Source organism: Culex quinquefasciatus, chromosome 3 (assembly GCF_015732765.1).
Source record: "Culex quinquefasciatus strain JHB chromosome 3, VPISU_Cqui_1.0_pri_paternal, whole genome shotgun sequence".
NCBI classification, from domain to species: Eukaryota; Metazoa; Arthropoda; class Insecta; order Diptera; family Culicidae; genus Culex; species Culex quinquefasciatus.
This window is the reverse complement of record NC_051863.1, coordinates 55,608,817-55,629,046: the sequence shown is the minus strand read 5'-3', so window position 1 is coordinate 55,629,046 and position 20,230 is coordinate 55,608,817. Positions and strand designations below refer to the sequence as shown.

Sequence of the window (20,230 nt, the reverse complement as noted above, 5' to 3'; positions counted from 1 at the left end):
CATTAATATTCAAATTCCTTACACCATAGCGCACCTCTGTTGAAAAAATAAAAACATTCGCAGATTTAGTTTTCGAGAAACATCCCTTTTAAGATGTTACATCCGATTTTCAAAAAGAAAACCAAAACAATCTATACAATTTAAGCATTTTAAAGAATATGCATTTCGAGATAATGTTGAATTTTGCTTCATACGACTGTCAAGTATCTCTGGGCCAAGTTTCAAAAGGATTGCTGATGTAGTTCTCGAAATACAGCCATTATGAAATTATTTTTTTTCGAATTTTTCTAAGATTCTAAGAAAAAGTCGGAAATAACATTTTAAAATTGCTGTATCTCGAGAACTACATCAGCAAACCTTCTGAAACTTGGCCCAGAGATACTTGGCAGTCTTATGATGCACAATTCATCACTATCTCGAAATGAATATTCTTGAAAGTGCTGAAATTGTATTGATTTTATAGATTTTCTTAGAACAAGTCGGAAATAACATATTAAAATGGCTGTATCTCGAGAACTGCATCAGCAAACCTTCTAAAACTTGGCTCAGAGATACTTGACAGCCATATGAAGCAAAATTTATCATTATCTCGAAATTCATATATTTTAAAGCGCTGAAATTGTATTGATTTTATAGATTTCCTTAGAAAAAGTCGGAAATAACATTTTAAAATGGCTGTATCTCGAGAATTACATCAGCAAACCTTCTGAAACTTGGCTCAGAGATACTTGACAGCCATATGAAGCAAAATTTATCATTATCTCGAATTGCATATTCTTTGAAATGCTAAAATTGTATAGATTATTTGGTTTCCTTATTAAAAATCGGATGTAACATCTTAAAAGGGCTGTATCTCGAAAACTACATCAGCGAATGTTTTTATTTTTTGCACAGAGGTGCGCTATGGTGTAAGAAATCGATAGACTTCAACATCTCGGATTGCTTTTTTTTCATTATAACGGTATTTTGAGCACCGTGGGCATCTTTTGGTATGGTGGCCATTAGGGTGGTCCATATTTTAGGGTGGTTCAGATTTTTTTTTAAATTTTGGCGGGATGACGAGAAAGCGCTTCGGTGGCTAAAAAAAAGTTGTGGGGAACATCATTCTCAGCAACTTTGCTCAAGAGCACAAATTTTTATCTTCATGCGGGAAGTTTTAAGAGCCATTTTGGTGATTTTGGTTAAGGTGTTTATGAAAAATCCCAAATTTTGAGTAACGTAACAAAAAAACGCTCCCTAATATTTTTTCCATGCGTATGCTCCCCCTTCTGCCAGAGCCTGATCACGCTACTGGTGTCATCCAAACATCTCACTTTTTTATGCTAGCAACTAATCTCATCAACTACTGGCCCAGTTTAAAAAACGTAAAATACAATATTCTTTTATTTTTTTATTACGGAATCAAGAATAATATTACAAAAATTGATGATTGCTTCCAAAAAATCGAAATAAGTAAACGTATAAGAACAAAAATATGCTAGTGTTTTTTTTTTCTTAAAATTTTAGAAAAATTGTATTTTTAAATTTTTTAGAAAAGATTTCCATCTATGTAAATATAGAATAAAAAAAATTAAAGCTGAGAAATTTCTCTACAGTTTTTTTTGTTTTGTTTGAAGTTTTCAAGCAAAGAATTAAAATAACGATGATATTTTCGAAACTTTGATTCGAAATTTAATGTAAAAAAAAGTGAAGGTCGTATAAAGTTGAAAAAAATGTGCATTTTTAAAATTACGACATTCATTTTAAAAAGGGTCTATAGTATAATTCAACCCGTTTGGAAATTTATACATCTTAATTAAAAAATGCTTGGATCTTCCGTTATACAGCTGTACAGTTGGTTTGCAATCATTAGATTAAATAATCATATTTTTGGCATAACAAACCCACACTAAATTTGTTTCGATCTGTTTTTCGGGCATTTAAATACACATACAACAAAATGAATTTGATGACATTTGATTGTATCATTGTCGAAATACAGCTTTCAAGTAGCCAGTTTTAAAAAGCGGGTGCCACAAAATATCAGCTCTGCTTTGACCAAATTGGCTCAAAATTTTGATGAAGACTCCCCTGTGCATGACGAAGGCTGACTTCAAAAAGCTTATTAAAAGGAAGATAAAAATATCTTTCTGTATCGTATAAAAAAAATCTGATTTTTTTTAATTAAATGTCAAAATTGGGCTTTGCCATGCATATGTCTAGAAAATCTTATCCTTAAATTTCAGCCAATTTTGGATTTGAGATTTGATTGATCAGTTGTAATCGAGCTGTCGTGGTAATCGGTCGCATTTTTAATTAAGTCCGTGTCGTTCCGCGCGCTTTTTGAAGTGTAAGCATAAACCGCGAATTCATTCATTTTTTTGTGTCGACTTAACCCTCTCAACTCGCGAAACATGCCTTGCCATATCAATAACTGCCAAATCACCGACGCATCGCACTTGATGCAGTGTTCCGGTTCGTGTGGCAGAAGTTACCATGCTGCGTGCGCTGGGACACAGAGGAACTACGAGAACGAAATAACTAATTATATGATCCCGCTGTGCCGAGACTGCCAGGGAGTTATTTCGGTTGAAGTCACAACTCGCGCCGTTCTCCTGCAACAGCAAAAGCTGACTTGCGATATAAAAGCTCTGATTGATGCTAACTTTAAGGCTTGCAATGCCTTCAAGCAAATGGACAACAAAATCGAAGTTGTTCAAGATGAATATGAGGGCATTGCCACCCTCCTTGGCGAAATGCAGCAGCAACTCAACAGACTGGATAAAAAATCGATGACTCTACATTAAACGTATGCAAAAAGTTTCGTCAATTTTAGATGACGTAGCACCAGCGGACAACGCCAGTACGTTGGTCAAAATCGACGCACTGACCTCCGTCACTCAGCAAATTGGTGAGAGTCAGAGCATTATCGGTGAAAGACTTAAGAATATCAACACGGAGTTGATTTTTGTCTGGGCGTGACCCTGGTCCTGCTGTCAATGAAATCCTCGAGGAGATTAAGGCAATCTCAGCCAATCTCCCGGCTGGTACTGAGCAAACCGAGGCTCATCACGAAACTCTCGCTGATGAGTTAGCATCTAGCTCAGCTTCAGGTAGTCCCAATCTTAAAGACAATTCTGGATGGCGCACACTCGGCAATAAACGGCTATGGAAAGCTGACTGGACTGACTACGATATCCGAACAGCACGCCGAAAGGAGCAATCTAAATTGAGACGTAAAGCCAATCAGCGAAAACGGCGTCGGCAACATAGGCGCTCCAGCTACACCGGGACAGACGACCTCGATGATTACGAGCTCGATTACAGCTTCTTTGACAACAATTTCCACTTAGAACAACGTAACGACCGGCTTCACCGCCTGTGCCACAATCAGCTTGCACAACACTTAGTAAAACAACCAGTCAACTTATTACAAAATCCACAACATTCACAATCCCAGCAACAACAACATAATCAACAACAACAATCCCAGCAGCAACAACACCAACAGCATATCCAGCTCCAACAACAACAATCCCAGCAACGTCAACACCAACCCCAGCAGCATCAACATCAATCCCAACAACAGCAACAACTTCATCAACTCCAGCAACCCTATCAAGACCAACAACAGCAGCAGCAACATCAACAACTTCAGCAACCATCTCTACAGCAACACCAACAACAAACATTTCAACACCTACAGCAGCCGCAACAAGCCCACCCTCCAGCAACAACAGCAACAGCAACATCAACAACAACAACCACAACCCCATCAACAACATCATCAAAATCTACAGCAACAACTACAAGCCCAGTCCCACCAACAACAGCAACCTCAATTTCACCAGCAACACCCACCGGCACAACAGCAACCACAACTTCATCAACAGCAACAGCCCACCCAAGCTCAGCTAATACATAGAAGCGCACAGGTATACAGTGAAACACCTAGCTGGATGTTCCGACCAGCGCAACGTAGCTCTTTTTCGGAAACAGGAAATTTTATGAACTAATGACGCCTTCATGTGAAGCTAGCGATAATTTAATTTTGACAAGTCCAACCACTGCGTCTAATAATTTAATTGAAATTTTGACTTACTGTCAAAACTTCAATAGAATGAAAAGTGCCGCAAAAATCGACACTATTAATCAAGCTATCAGCGGATGCCTTTATACTGCTATTCTTGGCACGGAGACCAGTTGGGACGCTAGTATTTTAAGCGAAGAGGTTTTCTCTAGCAACTTTAATGTATTCAGGAATGATAGAAATCTGTTATCATCCGGGAAAAAGTCGGGAGGCGGCGTTTTAGTCGCCATTAAAACCAATTTTGACTCAGAAAAACTTGATTCTGACGTTTTTGCACATTTTGAACACGTATGGGTCAAAGCTCAGATTGCAAAAGAGACTCACATCTTTGCATCTGTGTATTTTCCCCCGTTATCGCCACTCAGCTCATATGAAGATTTCTTCAAGAACGCTGAAAAAATTATCTCCAGTCTAGATCCCGAATCCAAAATACATTTGTATGGCGATTTCAATCTCGGTGCTGTCGACTTCATGGTTGACGCAGAAAACGAGTCTATTCTTATTCCCATCTTAGGGGAAAGTGATAGATTACAAGTAATTTTTGACAAAATGTACTCTCTCGGCCTAAATCAAATTAATCATGTTAAAAATCAAAATAATCGCTTTCTTGATCTTCTTTTACTAATATGACTGAAGACTTTTGTGTGACTGAAGCAAATAATCCACTTTGGAAAAATGAAGCTCATCACACAGCAATTGAATTTTCACTTTTCGTGCATAAGGCTAATAACAGACCAGATGGTTCAGATTACGAAGAAATTCCTGATTACAATAATGCCAATTATCCCTTAATCAAACGTAGACTATTAGAAGTTGATTGGAAAGCATTACTAGAGAAAGAAGCGAACATCGAGCTAGCAGTTAACACTTTCTATAGCATTATATACGACATCCTCGATGAAAGCGTCCCAATACGAAGAAAAAGACGCACAATTGACAAACACCCGCCTTGGTTTACAAGAGAGGTTAAAAACCTTAAAAATAGAAAACAAAAAGCTCACAAAGCTTACAAAAGCAATAGCCAAAAACTTGATGAGTATCTACAAATATGCAGTCAGTTAGAAGTCACCATCCAATTTGAATTTGAAAAGTATCATAGAAAGGTAGAATCGGAAATCAAGAGTGATTCCAAGCAGTTTTTTAATTTTGTCAAATCAAAATTAAAAAGTAGTAATTTTCCGTCAAATATGTCTCTCGACAATCAAATTGGCAAAAACAGTGCAGAAATTTGTGAATTATTCGCAAACTTTTTTGAAAGCGTATACACCTCTTTTGATGAAAACGATCGAGACCGAAGCTACTTTTCCTTTATTCCCCAAGCGAATAACGAAATAACAGTCGATAGCTTATCCTTAGATGAAATTCAGGCGGCTCTTAAAGCTCTTGACAGTTCAAAAAGTACCGGACCAGATGGAATATCTCCAAAATTTGCAAAAATGTAGCCTCTGAACTGGCTTCTCCGCTTTATTGGCTATTTAATCTATCATTAAAATCAGGAATATTCCCAAGTGCTTGGAAGAAATCATATTTAGTTCCAATTTTCAAATCCGGTAAAAATCTGACGTGAAAAACTACCGTGGAATTGCTCTTATTTCATGTATTCCCAAGCTCTTTGAGGCAATAGTTAACAACAAAATGTTTGCTCAATTAAAAGACTACATAACACAAAAACAGCATGGATTTTTCAAAGGGCGCTCAACCGCAACTAATCTTCTCTCGTTCGTAAACTACACATTGAATGAAATGGATAACAAAAACTCTGTACAGACACTCTATACTGACTTTAGCAAAGCCTTCGACAGAGTGGACATTCCTATGCTTCTTTTCAAATTGGATAAAATCGGAATTGATTCTAATCTACTTTCATGGCTTAAATCTTACTTAACAAAACGCACGCAATGTGTTAAATTTAATGGCCTCATATCTAGGCTCATCAATGTTACTTCCGGGGTACCTCAAGGCTCTCATTTAGGCCCATTACTTTTTATTCTTTACGTAAATGATGTATCCTTTATATTTAAGCATATCAACGTTTCGATTTACGCAGATGACATGAAATTGTTTATGAAAATTAAAGACGAAACTGACGCTTCAAGATTCCAGAACGAAATCAACATATTCTTTGAATGGTGCTGTCGTAGCCTTTTACAACTTAACATTAAAAAGTGTACATCGATCTTGTTCAGCAGAAAAATAAATAAGCCAAATATAAACGTAAAACTAGATAACCAGATAGTTGAAACCTGTTCAAATGTTAGAGATTTAGGAGTCATACTTGATTCTAAAATGACTTTCATCGAACATTACAACACGATGGTATTCAAAGCAACTAATATGCTCAACTTCATAAAACGATTCAGTTATAACTTTAAGGACCCCTATACATTGAAAACATTGTTCATAGCTTATGTTCGCTCTATTCTTGAATATTGTAGCGTCGTGTGGAGTCCACACATCAAAACACACGAAACCCGTATTGAATCAGTGCAAAAACAATTTTTACTATTTGCTCTTCGTAAACTAGGGTGGACAGTGTTTCCCCTTCCTTCGTATATTGCACGCTGTATGTTAATAAGCTTAGAAACACTTGTAAAGCGTCGTGAATTCGCTTCTCTTTCGTTCGTAAATGATCTAATTGCAAACCGAATTAATTCTCCAGAGTTGTTACAAACATTAAATTTCTATGAACCCACACGCGTATTGAGAGCACGTGAGCCATTCGCATTGCATTTTCACAGAACTGACTACGCTAAACACGGGCCCATGAATAGAATGATGGAAACTTATAACAAATATAATAACATAATCGATTTCACAATGACAAAATCCACCATGAAAAAACAGTTCTACAATCAAAGATAGATGTTCCCCCCTTGTAATTAGAAACTAAGCAACGATCATGTAGTCTACGTATGTTTGACGAATAAATAAATAAATTACCCAACTAATTGATACATGCATTCATGCAAAACATGTTACAACCCTAAAAAGTGGACTTAAAAATGTTTAAAAAAATTGTTTAAAAACGCAGGGAAATGCATTTTAAACTTGGTCCAGCACTCACAAATATTTTAAGTTTTGTAGTTTTTTGAAAAAAATGAGCATGAGCATAAGCATGAGGGTTGTCCTTCTCCGTTGCTGAACAGAACCGTAATATCCTTTCAGCACTACTGATCATAGGCTTCGACTATCAAGTAGTATTTCCCTTATCAACAGCATATATGAATGCGCTGAAAAGATAAAACACCATGATTTCCAGAACAAGATCAGTTGCGAATAGGTAACAGTCATTGGCCACCAACGGCGCCCGCCATGTCAGTTTGTAGATCTCGATTTTAAGGGACGGGAATGTTAGTTAGCGTAGGTTGCTACTAGGGAGCTGATTTACTCTGTGCTTACACCCCACAAACGCCAGGATCCTGAAAATTGGTTAGTAGGATAGGGTGTTTGGTCAGGATTCATCATAGAAGATGATGATGCAACCCAAAATCATAGTGTTTGTTGAAAGGTATTATATTTTATTCTCAGGCAAACAATTGGTTGCTGCGGATGAGACATTTCCCGTTTAACTGTTGTTAAATTTTTAATGAAATTGTTTAATCTTAGACAGCCGGCTGTGGAAAAATAAAACCAAATAATATTTATTTATAAAATGCGGTGTTAAACGCAATGCTGCAATGATAGCGTAGTCTGATTTTTAATTATATAATCATTTAGTTCATGAATTTGTTACGTAATAGACGCGACGAACTCAATCATCAAGTGCCTTCCGATCTTCTTTCTGTTAGCTAGATAAGGTATTGATTTTCGTTGCCTCTCGAGCTACGATGCTATGGAGAGGGCTTAACACACAAACAACCGACGTCGAGCCCTCCGAGCTACGGAGCTTTGGGAAGGTCTTTTCAACACAAAAAAGACTCGCGCACCACACGACGTTCTTGATGAATCAAAATAATTTTGTTACGCGATAAACCTAACGAACTCGAATCGTTTTTATCGAAAACTATATCACAATTCACGACAAAAATGCGAAACAAAAAGCACACACAAAAAAAAAATCACTTTTCACTTCGAATATTTTTTGCGACCACGCGCTCTCTTTGTCAATTATGCACTCAGTTTTGTAGTTTTTTGTTATGTAGTTTTTTGATAAAAAAATACAAATAAACTTTGAAAAACATTTGCAGCGGCAAAACTTGGTGAAAAATAAACCCTACAAAATATGAAATTTTTGTTCACTAAAACATGTCAAAATCCAAAAGTAATTTTACCTCAATTTAGACTGAAAAAGTGACTTAACACCAGAAAGTGGTAAAATTACACACTTTCAGAGGTAAAATTACACATTTTTTTCTGACATAAAAGATGTACCCCATCTCAGGAGTAATATCACCATGATTTTTTTCACTGTGTATGAAAGTACGACTCTATCCGATTACTTTCGAGAAATTTCAATCTCAATATAGATGAACATGCCAAACGTATTTTCTACAGTATCATAGCACAGCATTGGGTTTCAATGGTATGGATTTGATTGAAAATTAAATAACAACCCCAGAATCGAATTCTACAAAACCCTTCGACAATGTTGTCAACACAATAGCACCAGCAAAAAAACTTGATCTTTCACTCAATGCAAGTCGAAGAAAGGGGCCTCCAACAGAAGAAGCAATCCTATAAAACACGCCATGAATTCAATTAGTCCGTCACAATCTGTAAATTGAAATATCATCATGATCGTCCTCGTCCTGCTGCTACTCCAAAGGGGGGATTCCTGAAAGGGTTCTGCCACTCGTCGACACACACAATCGAATATTACTTCATTGCTTTTCACCCCCAGAGTTTTTCCAGTGTGGGTGGCGGCTGACAAACCGGAGCAAACACTAAAAATGATGCCTTTTCGATCAACAACCCCCCTTTCTCCCATTACCCATAAAATGTAGCAGAGCAGCCCTTCCGAGAAAGCCCCGCTCTGGATCATAGAATTTTCCATTTCATTTGCACATTTCCTGACACAATCGGCCGAAGAGGTTGGGGTTGGGGGGGTTGATTACCGATGAGCTGGAAAACGAGACCCAATATATATTGTTGTTGTGAGAGCAGGCAGGGCTTCGACGAGAGTTTGTTTGTCGACTTCTTCTACAGTTGTATCGACAGAGCAGAGGAGCGCAACATATCTTTACGTCCGGATGTGTGTTGTGGCGGCCATTGACGACTAGATGTCGACTCCGGGCTGTCAACGAATGCAACGTCGTAATAGCGGTGGGTGATACATGCTGGGAGAGTTTTTCGATGCACATTGTGGAAAGGATTCTGGTGCACTCCAGCTTGAAATCATTGGCAAAACGGAGTTTCGAAGGCTTTCAAAAGAAATTATCAAAAAAAATTCAAAAGTTCACAAATCCAGGTTTATTAGGTTGATACAAGGAAATTCAAGAAGAAGTTCTACAAGTTTTGATGAATCCTTTATGGTATAAGAAACTGTATGGATTCCACATTATTTTAGAGAAAACTTGGGAGAAATCCTCGAATGGTGGATTACCCCTAAAGAATTCAGAAATAATAAGATTTTTAAAGAATTCCAGGAGATTAAAAGAATCCTTTAACATTTAAGGAATCATAGGAGAATTCGATCGAATCTTGAGATTTGTAGCGAATTTATAGGAGACTCAAGGTATCATAAGAGATTCAAAAAATCCTTGGAGAATCTACGAGTCATTTCATTCCCAAGAATCGTTGGAGATTCAGAAATACTAGCAGATTCAAGGAATCCTGGTAGATTTGAGCAAAGCAAAGCAATCCATTTTAACGACCCCCGGGTCTTTTGTGGGCTCTGTTGCAAGTTTCTGCTCATTTCTAGGCGTCCGAAGGTTATGTGTGGTGAGTCACCCAAAAATTCTTTTACGCAAATGGACCGACGTTTTGCTTCCCCATCCAATAGAAGGCCAGGAGGACAAGGCGGGAATCGAACCCGCGCCCCATAGCAACTAACCACCGCGCCTAGAGGTAGATTTAAGCAATCCTAGTATATTCAAAGGATCATAGGAGATTCCACGAATCATGGGATATCCAAGGAATACTGGGAGATTGAAATAATCCTAGGACATTTACGAACTCCTAATAAAATCTACGATTCAAAGGATTTTCAAGGAATCTTAAGAGATTAAAGAAATTATAAGAAATTCGAGGCATCTAAGAAGAATTCTAAAATCATGGGATATCCGAGGAATCCTAGGAGAGTTCACGATTTCCAAGGAATCATTAGAAATTCAAGGAACACTGAGGGGTTCAAGTAGTCCTGGTAGATTCAAGAAATCAAAGGAGAATCCAAGAATCATAGGATATTGATGGAATGTGAATAGAGTCCACGAATCATAACATTTTTAAAGAATCATAGGAGATTCAAGGAATACTGGGAGATTCAAGTAATCCTAGTAGATTCAAGGAATCGTAGTATATTCAAAGACTCATAGGGATATCCAACGAATCCTAGGAGAGTCCACGATTTCCAAGGAATCAATGGAGATTCAAGGAATACTTGGATATTCGAGTAGTGCTGGTAGATCTAAGGAATCATAGGATAATTCAAGAATCATTTTATATTAAAGGAATCTTAGGAGAGTCCACGAATCATTACATTTTCAAGGAATCATTGGAGATTCAAAGAACCCTATGAGATTCAAGGAATCTTAGGAGAATTGGGAGAGGTAGCTAAGAAGAATCCTCAAATCATGGGATATCCAATAAATCCTAGGAGAGTCCACGAATCATTACATTTTTAAAGAATCATACGAGATTCAAGGAATCCTACTAGAAGAAGAACCCACGGGAAGTCCAGGAGACTCGGGCCCCCCTAACCACAAGTCTTTGGAGGAGTGGAATAGGGAACACCCCCGGGCTCCCGGTTTACCGGTGGAAGAGGACGCAAAAAGGGGGTTTAAACCCCTGTTCCCTGGGAAGAAGCAAGGAGACGGCCCAGCAGGCCCAGCGGTGGAGGTGCAGCTACGACAACAAGCGGCGATTACCTCAATCGGCAACTTCTACGGAGATCAATACGGACATCGAGCACAACGGACCGAGCATCACCACAAAACACAATCGTATTTTTAGGCCTAGAATAACAAATTTTATTTAATTTTTTACCAGCGGGAGCGAATGACCCATAGGGTTAAAGTTCCCCCAATAAAATCAACAACAACAACAACTACTACTAGATTCAGGGAATCCTAGTATATTTAAGGAATCATATGAGAATCCACGAATCATGGGAAATCCAAGGAATACTGCCAGATTGGAAGAATCCTCCTTATAGGTTAAAGGAATCATAAAAAAAAATCTAGGTATCTAAGAAGAATCCTTAAATTATTACATTTTCAAGAAATCTTTGAATGTTCATAGATTCTGAGAGATTCATGGAATCCTAGGAGAGCCTACCATTCAATAGATTTCAAAGAAATTATAAAAAAAAATCAAGCATATATGAGAGATTCTATAACCTTAGGAGAGACCACGAATCATGAGATTGTCTAGGAATCTTTGGCGATTAAATGAAAACAGGGGGATTTATTGAATAGTTGGAAATTTTGGGAATCATAAAAAACTTTTTAAAGAATCCTTGAATTCTTATCACATTTTCAATGAATCTTTGAAGATTCATGGAATACTAAGAGAATCATAGGAGAATCCACTTATCATTCTAGAATCGTAACATTTTCAAGGAATCTTTAGTGATTCGAGGAGTGCCGAGAGAGTCAAAAATTCGGATATATTCAAGAAATCATAGGAGAATCCACTTATCATAGAATTTTGGAGGAATTTCAGGAGAGTCTGCGAATAATTAGATTTCAAATAAACCATAAGAGATTCAAAGAATGTTAGGAAATTAAAGAAACAATAAGAAATTCAACGTATCTATTAAGAAATTCAAGGAATCCCAATAATATCAAGGAATCTTTAGAAAATCCAAATGTCTAAGAGAATCAGCAAATCTTGGGGTTTTGAGAATCTTTCCGATTCAAGATACTCAAGAAATCCCAAACTCTTTAGAGATTTCCCTTGTTTGGGTGCACAACAGCTCGTGGTGCTCTTTGAAACGAGTGGATGTTTAGGGAAAAACCCCGTTGCGATGCCTTATAGTTGTCAATATTTTTCAAATTCTATTCTGCACCCAAGAGCATCCTCTTGGCATCGGAACTAGAATATGGGCACACGTACATACGCTCGAAACTATCCGGTGTATTTGTGCAGCACCCTTTTTCACCGTTATTGGAAATCCGTTCCGTTGTCATCGTCGATTTTCATATCAACATGCACTACTTTCCGGAAGGGTTCTTTGTGTCCACAATGTCCCCGACTGGGCGCCGGGCATTACAAGCCAAAACAATTCCGATCAACTTCTCACTCGGAAATCGCTTCAAGTGTTTGTGGTTGGTTGGTTAAATCCTTTTTCGAAATTGGAATAAGGCACTTGTTTTCAGGAAATTTCAAATTTCGACTTTCAGAACAATGCGTTATCTGACTGTCGATAAAATGAAGGTTGTACGTCAGGCCTGCCCAACCTTTTTGGCTCAATTTTCACATTTTTGTTTGTCAAAATTCCAATTGTTCATTTTTTCATGGTTTATTTGATGGAATCGGTTTACAGTTGACCAGTGAGCATAACTTTGACAAAAGTTTGAAAAAATATTTCTGCATCTCGTTTTTATGTAAGTTTTAAGAGAAATCTCATGGCGTCACGTTTTTCTCAATTTAGTTATTTTATGTTACAAGTTTTAAATGTTATTGAATTATAAAAATATCTTCAAATTTCAAAGCTTTTTCATAGAACAAAATTAACAGCAAGTTGGAATTTTTGTTATTCATGCTACAAATTGGAAACAATCAATTTATAATGAAAGTTGATTAAACTTGGAAATTTTTATTTACTGCATTTCATAAAAAGTTATTGAAATTAGCTTATAAGATATAGGCTAATTCCATTGCTCATAACTGAAAACATAATATTTTTTCAGAGTAGTATAGTAACCTGGATAGTAAATTAGCTTAAATCTGTAAACCCATACATCCAATTGATATGCGGCCAAAGACAAACTTATGGGAAATTGGACGTGCTTTCCGGTAAAAATATTTTTGAGACTGAAAAATCAAGTCTGTCATATAGAAATTCCCAAAAACCTTCAAAAAACCTATTTTTTCAACATTTTTATTTTTAAAACCGTTGTAACTTCACAAGGATTGGACTTGGGACAAAGGTCAATATGGACTTTATGCAAAATTGTCTGAAAAATCGATTCCCGTATTCAGCTTTTGAAAATTTTGACGTTAAGAGCACTTTTCAAAAAAATAGTTTCTGTAAATGATTTTTGTATTTTTTTAGGTGAGTTGCTCCATCCTGCATTTTTCGTGAGTCTTTTTGTAACATCTTAGGCTATTTTCAAAAAAAATTTGAACGAAAAAAAATCATGGGCTTACCTTCAAATTTGACTTTTAAATCTAAAAATCAAAAACTTTCATGCGATTTTTTGATTTTGTTTTTTTTTTCTTTCAGTGTATTTTTTTCGAAAAGCCCGTCAAATTTCCTACAAAATTGTCTTTAACAACTTTTTGATAAGATACAACGGCTTCAAGATACAGCAATATTTAAATTACGAAATACAAAAATATTTAAAACACTTACGCCCTTCTCAAATGTCATTCTCTGGCTCCATATACACAAAAATGGCTTATATAAGTGCAGGATAACATGTCTACAAAATTTCATTGAAATCGGATAGGGTCGGGTACAACCGATTCCTTAAGTGACATGGAATTGCTCTTATCAATCATTTTTCTTTGACTTTTTAAAATATAACCTCAAGGAAAACCTCGCTTATTGTCAATTTGACATAATTTATTGATTTCGCTCACTTTGAGGCTGAAATTTTCAACGAAATTATTTTTAAAGCACAATTGAATAAAATTTACCGTAAGCCGATGTGACATTGATAAAATTTAAATTCATTTCAGGAATATTTTTCAACTGGCAAGGGGTTTCTCAAGATAATTATTTTAAAAACATGTACTGGGGTAGGCCACACAAAGTCCATGCACTATTTTTAGTTGGTTAGACTACTATATACATTAAAATTTTGAAGTTTTTTTCAAATAAATATTTTGTTATGTACAGAAATTGTGTTTTCGCATTTTTTTCGGAGCTGAATAAATGACAGAAAATTGCACCAAATATCATTTGATAGGTTATCGTAAGACTTTTCCGACGAGTCCAAAATATTGAATATCTGGCAACCCTGTCTCAAGTCATCACCACTTAAGTGATATTGATGTACTATTTTTAAGCCGGACCTAATTTAAATGTTTGTAAAATATGTCTGGATCCATCATCCGACTCATCGTTGGTTAGGTAATCGAAAGAACTTTTCAACGAGTCCAAAATATTAAAAATCTGGCAACACTGTCTCGAGTTTAACCACTAAAGAGATATTTATGTACTTTGTCATTCCGGATCTAAAAAAAATGATGAAATTTGTGTCCAAACCCATTGTTGGTAAAGAGTATGAAGACCTCAACCATAAAGGTGGATAAGTTGGTTGTTGTTTATGAAATTATTTAATTTATATTGCATTTTAAACTCAATTCGGAGCACGAATCAAAAGTTTTTATGCCTTTTAAATTAAATTTATTCTTCTGAAAATGCTTACACATTTTCAGATTTTTTTCAATAATGCTTCCAAAACACATTTTATTTATTTTTTTAACAAAATTATTCTACCTTCTCCTTGTGAAAAATTGTCCAAAGAATCTGAAAATGCATTCCGAGTTCAGATTCAAAATTGTGTTCATTTGGAAAACATGAAACTTTGAGAAGATTAAAATAATAATAATATTCATCGACATTTTGCTGTTTACAGTTAATTAGTATTTTAAACTTTTCAAAATGTTATGAAAATGTCTTCTTTGAACACTTTTCTACCACCATCATTATGATTCTATACCAATCCGTGCGTATTGAATATGTACTCTTCTTTTCTCGAAAAAATCTTTAAGTCGTCCCTTTTTACGGCACATGTACATTGTGTGACCTGCTCCAGAACATGATTTAAAAATATTAATCTTGAGACAAGCGACAAAAGAAAAATAAATTGAAATAATGAACTGATCTAAATCAAGACTAACTTTTGAAAAGGGCCAAACATTGAATATTACGCCCATTCAAAATGTTAGTCTTGATTTAATCTTTTTCAAAATATTTTTTTCGAAAGGATCGGAAAATTTCACGAATGTTTAATGTTTTAACATTGAAAATCGGACCATTAGTTGCGGAGCTATCGACATTAGAAAATGGTGGGTTGTTTGGGTGCGACTTAGAAAACTTCAATTTTCCTGTTTCTTTTTATTTAAGTCGCTATATCTCAGTAATCAGAGGTCCAAATGTCAATGTCTCTTAGACAATTTCATAGACGATTTCCTGAACTAAAAAAAATTGGAAATGGTCACTCATGGTCACTATTTTTAAAAATAAAAAAACTGCAAATATTTCGCTAAAATCAAACTTTCGGTGGCTATAACTTGAAAACAGAGTTCTTTATCAAAAAATCCGTAAAGAACTTTTTGATTGGAAATTTATATTTACATTAAAAAATAACGTCAAATTTGTTTTTGCATGATATTTTTGAAAATCACTATTTTTTGAAAATTTTGAAATTGATTTTATTTAAAAAAAAAAGTTGATAAAAAAATCCGCAATTTTTTTCCTTGTACCTATTTTTTCCTCAATAGTCCTCAACAATACCAACAACTTTGCGGAAGACACCAAATTGATCAGAAAATTCACTCAAAATTAACAGCTGTTTGAATATTTACATACCATTTTTGTATGGACTGCAGCCTAAATTATATGGAGACTTGTATGGGTGAACCAATGGTTCAAAATAGCTTAATTGGTCAAAGGGAAGGCCCCCACAAAGTTTGAGCCAAATCAAAAAATACAAATAAAATCCATTTCCGGTTTTGGTAGAGAATTGCTCATTATAGTTGTCAATGAGTCATAAAAAAAAATCCAAAAAAATATGGAATCCAAGCAGGTTCAAGAAATACGAAAAGATTCAACAAATTTAACGAGATTCAAAGACTCGCATGGTATTAAATAATCCAAGATATCTAGGAAAGTCTAAAAAATCTGAACAAATCCTGGGATATTCAAGCCATTGACTGGTGATTCAAAGAATTCAATCTGATTCAAGTCATCTACAAAGACTGTACTTATTCGCTAGTTCCAACTCTGATTAAGATAATTGGTTCCCATGGTTAACATCTCACACCCCATTGCCAACTCGTTCAGCAAATTTGTACGCATCAAAGAAAATGAAGAGATTTCCTTTCCAAGACTCGGCCTACCAACTCAAGACTCCATCTGGAACGTATGCACGACATCGATTTTCCAGAACGCACAGCCTGGTCTGCGTAACTTGTACAATTCCTCCTTCTTGGAGCTGTGGAGAGATGAAGCCTCTCCCCCCGTCCCGTTATTGTAACGTATGTAACAACGTTGGATCATGTTTGCAAATTCTGTGTCCTCTGTGTGCGTCTGGCGGGCCAGGCCGTCGATTCCATCGATTCTGGAGTGCAGTGGTGCAACATCCGGACCATTCCCAGGGTCTCGTTGGTGCCGTGCTCTCGTTGGTTAGTGGGATTCATGGTTATTCAAAATTTACTCAAAAAAAGGAAAATTGTGACAAGAGGCAAGACACGATGGATGCAGGTTGGCAGAAATATTCGGGATCAGTTTCACAGCTGCTGCCCACACATCGCCAGGAAGCAGACTAGTTGCATATGTGCAGCTTCCGAGAGTTGACGAGCGAGAATAACAAGTTATGTTAATTATGCTCCGCTGATTCGTTATGCAAATTGATTTGAATTTATATTCATTCGATCGTCATCGTTGCTGCAGCGGGCTGGGACGCGACGCTTGTTGGAATCTGTGACCCAACGACGAATTCAATGCAGTTTTTGGACGTTTGCTACCGAAATCGACCGGCCGCGGTGTCAAGCTGACAACCATCAATCACAGTGCCCAAATTGGGCCGGTTACACACAGCAGTTCAGACTGTCGCGTGTGGGGAAATCCATTAGAATAGGGACTGGTACAACTCAATTTACAACAAGTCCTCTCGTTGAACCTTGAGTAGAGTTGGTCACGGAATTGACGTTTTAAGGGGTCATCCGATCATTTCACTGACTGTAGTTATTCAAATACAAATAATTGGAGACTGGCAAGAAAAGAATGCAGTTACAAACTTTCAACCTTTATAAAAAGCAAATCAAAATAAGGAAAACAGGAAAGACATTCTCGACAAAGCTGTTGAGCAATTCTCTACGAAATCGGTCTTTTTTCTTCAATTTTAATTTTTGTATTTTTTAATCCGACTGAAACTTTTTTGGTGCCTTCGGTATGCCCAAAGAAGCCATTTTGCATCATTAGTTTGTCCATATAATTTTCCATACAAATTTGGCAGCTGTCCATACAAAAATGATGTATGAAAATTCAAAAATCTGTATCTTTTGAAGAAATTTTTGATCGATTTGGTGTCTTCGGCAAAGTTGTAGGTATGGATACGGACTACACTGGAAAAATAATACACGGTAAAAAAATTTGGTGATTTTTTATTTAACTTTTATCACTAAAACTTGATTTACAAAAACACTATTTTTAATTTTTTATTTTTGATATGTTTTAGAGGACATAAAATGCCAACTTTTCAGAAATTTCAGGTTGTGCAAAAATCATTGACCGAGTTATGAATTTTTAATCAATACTGATTTTTCAAAAATCGAAATTTTGGTCGTAAAATTTTCAACTTCATTTTTCGATGTAAAATCAAATTTGCAATCAAAAAGTACTTTAGTGAAATTTTGATAAAGTGCACCGTTTTCAAGTTATAGCCATATTTAAGTGACTTTTTGAAAATAGTCGCAGTTTTTTTTTAAAATTAGTGCACATGTTTGCCCAGTTTTGAAAAAAATATTTTTGAAAAGCTGAGAAAATTCTCTATATTTTGCTTATTCGGACTTTGTTGATACGACCTTTAGTTGCTGAGATATTGCAATGCAAAGGTTTAAAAACAGGAAAATTGATGTTTTCTAAGTTTCACCCAAACAACCCACCATTTTCTATCGTCAATATCTCAGCAACTAATGGTCCGATTTTCAATGTTAATATATGAAACAATTGTGAAATTTTCCGATCTTTTCGAAAAAATATTTTCAAAATTTTCAAATCAAGACTAACATTTTAAAAGGGCGTAATATTGAATGTTTGGCCTTTTGAAATGTTAGTCTTGATTTGAAAATTTTGAAAATATTTTTTCGAAGAGATCGGAAAATTTCACAAATGTTTCATATATTAACATTGAAAATCGGACCATTAGTTGCTAAGATATTGACGATAGAAAATGGTGGGTTGTTTGGGTGAGACTTAGAAATCATCAATTTTCCTGTTTTTAAACCTTTGCATTGCAATATCTCAGCAACTAAAGGTCGTATCAACAAAGTCCGAATAAGCAAAATATAGAGAATTTTCTCAGCTTTTCAAAAATATTTTTTCAAAACTGGGCAAACATGTGCACTAATTTTAAAAATAAAAACTGCGACTATTTTCAAAAAGTCACTTAAACATGGCTATAACTTGAAAACGGTGCACTTTATCAAAATTTCACTAAAGTACTTTTGATTGCAAATTTAATTTTACATCGAAAATGAAGTTGAAAATTTTACGACCAAAATTTCGATTTTTGAAAAATCAGTATTGATTAAAAATTCATAACTCGGTCAATGATTTTGCACAACCTGGAAATTTCTGAAAAGTTGGCATTTTATGTCCTCTAAAACATATCAAAAAATAAAAAATTAAAAATAGTGTTTTTTGTAAATCAAGTTTTAGTGACAAAAGTTAAATAAAAATCACCAAATTTTTTTACCGTGTATTATTTTTTCTAGTGTAGTCCGTATCCATACCTACAACTTTGCCGAAGACACCAAATCGATCAAAAATTCCTTCAAAAGATACAGATTTTGAATTTTCATACATCATTTTTGTATGGACAGCTGCCAAATTTGTATGGAAAATTATATGGACAAACTAATGATGCAAAATGGCTTCTTTGGGCATACCGAAGGCACCAAAAAAGTTTCAGTCGGATTAAAAAATACAAAAAAAATCGAATGACCGAAATCCTAGAGAACTGCTCTGTTATCACTTCGATAAGCCAAGGAAGAACGCTCAACAACTCAAAATTAAATTAGAACCATCTTGAAGCACACTTCCTTCCTCGTTTGCCTGCCAGCTCGTGGACATTAAAAGCAGCTTCTTCACGGAAGCTTGGCTGTGTCCCTCATCCGCTGCCAGTGCGGAAGCTGCTCGAAACACCTCCAAGAGGTGTGCGACAAATTTCCATGGCCGGAGATGAGTTTCACCACAAAGGACTTGCATCGTCGTCGAGGGTGAGGTCACATCCGGAGATTTCGAAAGAGAGGCGTTTCCTGGAAGAACCAACCTTGTCAAACACTCCTGGTGGGTGTGCGTTTCGTTACGAGGCAGACCAAAGTCAGGATAAATACAAGTGCTGCTCCTCAGCAGATCCAAGGAGTTTGTACGATCCTTAAGCATCGGTATCGGGTACCGAGCGAAAGTGCAGCGCAGATGGTGGTCCCCCTTGTTGTGATGACAACTTTGAGAATCCACACCCACGGCTGCCGGAGGATGCACCTTGGTTCATCTATCTGAGAAATTCATAAGATGTCGTTACGGAAGGTCCCCGGCTAAGATTACATAATTTAGGTTCTGCAAGGGGAAACACAACGCGCTTCGAGGAATACGGTTTACTGCTTTTCCTGATGGTTAGCACCATTTGAGATGCTTGTGTGGTAATTGCTGTGAAAATGTGAGCAGAATTCCCAGTACGGATTGTTGTTTTGAAATGTACAGTCAAGCGGGGTTTAATCGTTCACATGGTTGCATCTGGTGCATCGTAGCAACTCGTATTTAAAATTGTCAAACAACATAAAAAAGCAAAAAAAAAAACAAAAAGCAAAAAACCAAAAAAGCAAAAAGTAAAAAGCAAAAAGCAAAAAGCAAAAAGCAAAAAGCAAAAAGCAAAAAGCAAAAAG

General features: G+C 36.1%; 2 protein-coding genes across 2 annotated transcripts in view; both read left to right on the top strand.

The window, feature by feature from the left end:
- The window catches only part of LOC6048628 (furin-like protease 2), a 614,884-nt gene that overhangs the window by 150,997 nt on the left and 443,657 nt on the right, over window positions 1–20,230 (top strand). The window lies entirely within an intron of this gene.
- On the top strand, window positions 904–11,179 carry LOC119768955 (probable serine/threonine-protein kinase fhkB). Its single transcript, XM_038260798.1, has 3 exons — window positions 904–908; window positions 3,473–3,957; window positions 10,854–11,179. Exons 1-3 carry the CDS (start codon window positions 904–906, stop codon window positions 11,177–11,179), a joined length of 816 nt encoding a protein of 271 aa, XP_038116726.1.

Bases quoted from the DNA above. Each gene is read 5' to 3' on its own strand.
- LOC119768955 (XM_038260798.1), top strand. The intron at 3,958-10,853 runs GTAGCTCTTTTT...ACATTTTTAAAG, and splicing joins GATGTTCCGACCAGCGCAAC to AATCATACGAGATTCAAGGA.